We start from the raw sequence: 4,550 nt of genomic DNA on the forward strand, positions 1-4,550 counted from the left end.
TATGTCTAGCAGAAAGCCGAGATCTGTAAAGAGCTGGGGAAACTTGTCAAATCAGATTATTCCATACGGGAAAGCCTTTGAGCATAATGGAGGGAAACTAAGAAGAGCCGATTTGTCTTTCACCAATTCAATTTTGGGTTTCCTTCACCAAATTCAGAGGGGAACAATGGATAGAGGAGGCAACTTGGAAAGGCAACTAGCTTCAACTAGCCAAACCCTCTCTCGTGTGCGGATAAATGATATATCAAAAGGTGCACACAAACTAAACCACATATTGAGAGCTTGCTTCTCCAATGGTGTTAACATGGATACATATTCATTAAATTTTGCAAAGGAACTATTACAAGGAGCTATTGATTTGGAAGAATCCCTCAGGATGCTAGTAGACCTGCAGAAAAGTTCAGAGTTTATGATTACCTCGCAAGCGCAGAACAAGAATCGAATCACGCTATTGGAAGAGAAGGAGGAGGAGGATAATGAAGTGGGTGAGAGGAGAATGGAGAAAATGCAACTGGCACATCCAACTTTCTCGTTTGACAACAAGATGCAGAGACCAATTACCATCACTAACTCTAAGGAAGCCAGAAAGATAAAAGATTCTCAGCAGAAACGAATATCAACTAACACTGATGGAACTGCTGACATTTCAAACCAGACGGTCGGCAAGGGAAGGATTCCAAACATAATAGCCAAACTAATGGGGCTGGAAAACCATCCCGATAAGGACTCGGGTAATAGTAATATTGCATCATCCAAGCACTCTGCCAAAGGAAGCAGCAGCACTGCACTGAAGAGCAAACAAATAGACAATTTGATCAAAAACCAAAAAGTGGCTGTTGGATCCTTCAAAAACCTGATGTTTGGTGGTCCAGATACAAATTTGGTCCTCGAAAACCAAAAGGCTACCTATTATTCTGAGTCTGAGGTGGCTGGAATAAAAGCATTGAAGGGCTTTGACAAGGCCAACATCATCAACGGTTCTGCTTGTCAAAATTATGTTGAGGTGATGATGGGAAGGAAACAGGATCACCCACATAACAGTGGCACGTTGAAGGGAAGAAGCACCGATGGCAATGATGTGGGTCAAAATCTAAATAATTTGCAAGAAAGAAGATCCCAAGTTAAACCTGCCATTCAAATTGCAAAAGAAGAACATACAGTTACAAACAAGCACATGCAGATGAACAATGAAAAGAAGTCACGGGATCATCTCGTAGTTCAAAAGTCAATACTCTCCACAGGTGGAGGGAGTAAAATGAGACCCAAGAATTCACCAAAACAATCCACCAATAATGTTCAAAAGAAGAAAAAGAAATCATCCATAAACCAACCCACACCATCCAAGAAATCAAGTGATGATCATGATCTAGTCGTATCCAATGAGAAAGTAAAAGAAATTATTAATAGGAAGAAGTCCTCCCCAAGATATCAAGAATTTGAACGAGCTAACGGGAGACAAACACTCAAGGATCATAAACTCGCGACCAGCAACAAAATAAAGCCTGAAAAGATTGAACAAATTTTGAGTAGAAATAGACAGGAAGCTTGTGATAGAGTATCTGGCCAACTCAATGTCTTAAACGGAGCAGAGCAAAAAAGGTTTAGCATGTTCGTTGAACAGGACCTGCTTCCTCCTACTACATTATACAATTCTAGCGGTGGTGGAGATTTGCAAGAACCGGACAAGGATTTGGTAAGTACTGACTGAGTAGGATTCCAATTGATGTCATGTGAACAGAATATAAATCAAACAGTGACATGATATGTCTTCCACAAACTAACATATATTTCTTTGTTGAACTTAATTTGATTTATAGAAATATCAAGCTGTGCAACAGATAGCAATCAATTTGCAAGATCAAGTTGTTCCTGAGGCACCACATGAAGGATTCAAGACTAGTGAAGTTGCATACCATAAAAGTAAAACAAACGGTGAGTATAACCAATTGAACACAGATGAATGGAATCAATTTGAGTTCTATAGATTTTACCAAGTTTTTTTAATATCACAGGAGTTCTGGAAGACAGAATGGGTCTGAAACTACAAGATCAAAACATAAGCATCCAACAACCACTAACAGAAAGTGAAAACTGCCTCAAGTGGAATTTGGTCATGAGTCAATTATTCGTCAACACCGCAGAAGCACTTTTCAGACTAAACATCCCGTTTGGTATTCTTCAAGGTGGTTGTCAAGACAGTCAAGACCAAAGTAGCAAACTCATATTAGATTGCGGCTATGAAGTGATGAAAAGAAAGGGGATACGGCAGGAACTCAAAGTTCATACTTGTTCAAAAATATCATCAATCACTAGTACTTTTAACTTAATAAGATCCCTAGATGACTTGGTTAGGAAGTTGAATGAGGACATGGAGAAGCTTAAATTCTACGGAAGGAAAAAAAGTAGTCAAGTTGATGTAGAAGATTACCTGCCTAAGATGCTTGAGCATGATGTCTATGATAAATGTCCAGACATAGACTGCATGTGGGATTTGGGTTGGAATGATGAGACATTTGCATTTATCGAAAAATATGATGTTATAAGGGATACAGAAAAGCATATCCTTAGTGTACTTCTGGATGAGATCACCACAGATTATTGCACGATCAAGGAGGATTGATTGAATATGATAACCATACCATGAAAGAGTGGATTGGGTGCAAGTTCTTTATGTGATCACGTTATTTGCAATACAATTTTGTTCGTTGTAAGTTTGTAGTTTGTAACTGGTAAAGGAGTTCTGAACAACAAGTTTTCATTTGATGATTTCTAGCTTTACAGTGGAAAAAAAACATATCAATCGTGATTGAATGATTATGCAAAACACAATGAATTTCCTATCCACTTCCCCCTTATTAAGGTATAATACTTCAACATGGAATAAAATCTTGGCTTAATTACATTTTAAGTCCCTCTAGTTTATGAAATGAATAATTTTGGTCCCTCTATTTTAAATTTCTCAAATTAAGTCCTTGTGCTTTTTAAATCATGATCTGTTAATAGAATGTTTACACACGTGCCACATATCAAACGAAAGAGCCAAGAGTAACCAAATCCACTAACCAGAAGTAGAAAAAGGAGATTTGAGAAGGACATAACTAACGTCTGTGAAACATTGACACAGTCTCGGACACCGGACACATGGATGCGTTGATACCGGTAAACACATGTGTCGATGTCGGATACAGCTTTAATGTGAAGTGTCAATGCTACATGCAAGCTTAATGGCATCCTTAACGGCTTCAATTACAATTTTTATCTAAATATTGATATGAACTATGCAGATAGACATGTGTAGAGACCAGGTCCTTACAATCAGAGGTATCCCCTCTGTACATGGACCAAACAGCAAAACTAATATACGTAAAAGGTTGCAGAAAAGTATATTTAAAGATTAATGTAGCATCGGTTGATATAAAATCTAATATTTGCATTATAACTTGTAGATACAATACACTTATATGTATCAGGTAGAATTTTTCATTATGTAGAGCAATGTTGAAACAAATCATTTTATTTTAAGCTTATATGACCATGATGTTTTATATATCACTTTCTTTTCCTACAATTTAATTTAGAGGATTGCTAACAATACTCTCATTTGAACACTCACTTTATCATTGGTTGAAATCAATGTGGGTCTATCACTTTGGGAATAGATCTCACAAAGTGTAAGACCAACATGAATCTCACATAAAGTGTTGCTAGAACTCCTCTTCAAAAATATACTTGGTCTAATTGAACTTGTGCTCATATGCTTTGAATAATTATATCAGAACACACATGGTTGTCTTTCGACACGAGATAAATTGCAATCCAAAGGAGTACCGTGTACTGATCAGTGTTCCTACTGTGAGCAAAATTATGAGAACGACTGGCACTTATTCCTTGGATGTGAAAGAGCACAACAGGTGTGGGAATCGTCAAGGTTGGGACCTGCAGTATATGTTGTAATGCAAAGAGTAAAGGGTATTACTGCTGCAATATTTTTATGCTTTGTCCAATTTTACACAACATAATGGAGAGGATTTTGCAATGATGTTATGGTGCATATGGAAGCTTCAAAATGAAAAAATATGGGAGGAACAACTGGGTGCACTAGCCCATCCTAGTGTCTTAAATAGAGTGGTTGAAAAAAGTATCATTTATAATATTAATAAATTGTGATCAGTTTTCAATTGTGGTAATATGATTTTCAATATTTACAAATCCACCCTAAATAATTAAGAAACCGAGCTTCCCAAAGCGCTTACAGCTTACTCTAGTGGTATTACTATTTCCAATGACTATGTATTAGTACTAGATGGCCACCCGTGCGTTGCACGGGTTTGGCGGAATACCATTCGTATATCAATCATGGACGCAACCTCGTAGTGAAATTAATCATAAGCACACGGAAATTATCAGAGAGAGTATCATTACACATACCAATCATGGATATTATCCGCAAAGGAATTATTCATAAACATATGGGAATTGCGTAATTTAACTACCATTCAAATCAAAGTTCAATTGGATATTCATAAACATACGGGAATTACATAATTTAA

At 37.0% G+C, this 4,550-nt stretch overlaps 1 protein-coding gene across 1 annotated transcript in view; it reads left to right on the forward strand.

Annotated features, from left to right (window-relative positions):
- LOC123917557 overlaps positions 1-2,824 on the forward strand; it is a 4,164-nt gene extending 1,340 nt beyond the window's left edge. Inside the window, exons 3-5 of the mRNA XM_045969313.1 lie at positions 1-1,693; positions 1,818-1,932; positions 2,013-2,824. The exon at positions 1-1,693 is cut by the window's left edge and continues 29 nt beyond it. Coding sequence (XP_045825269.1) covers positions 1-1,693; positions 1,818-1,932; positions 2,013-2,620 — 2,416 coding nt within the window. The 3' untranslated portion in view covers positions 2,621-2,824. The remainder of the gene's footprint in view (positions 1,694-1,817; positions 1,933-2,012) is intronic.
- Positions 2,825-4,550: the final 1,726 nt, after the last annotated feature.

Source organism: Trifolium pratense, linkage group LG3 (genome assembly GCF_020283565.1).
Source record: "Trifolium pratense cultivar HEN17-A07 linkage group LG3, ARS_RC_1.1, whole genome shotgun sequence".
Taxonomy (NCBI): domain Eukaryota; kingdom Viridiplantae; phylum Streptophyta; class Magnoliopsida; order Fabales; family Fabaceae; genus Trifolium; species Trifolium pratense.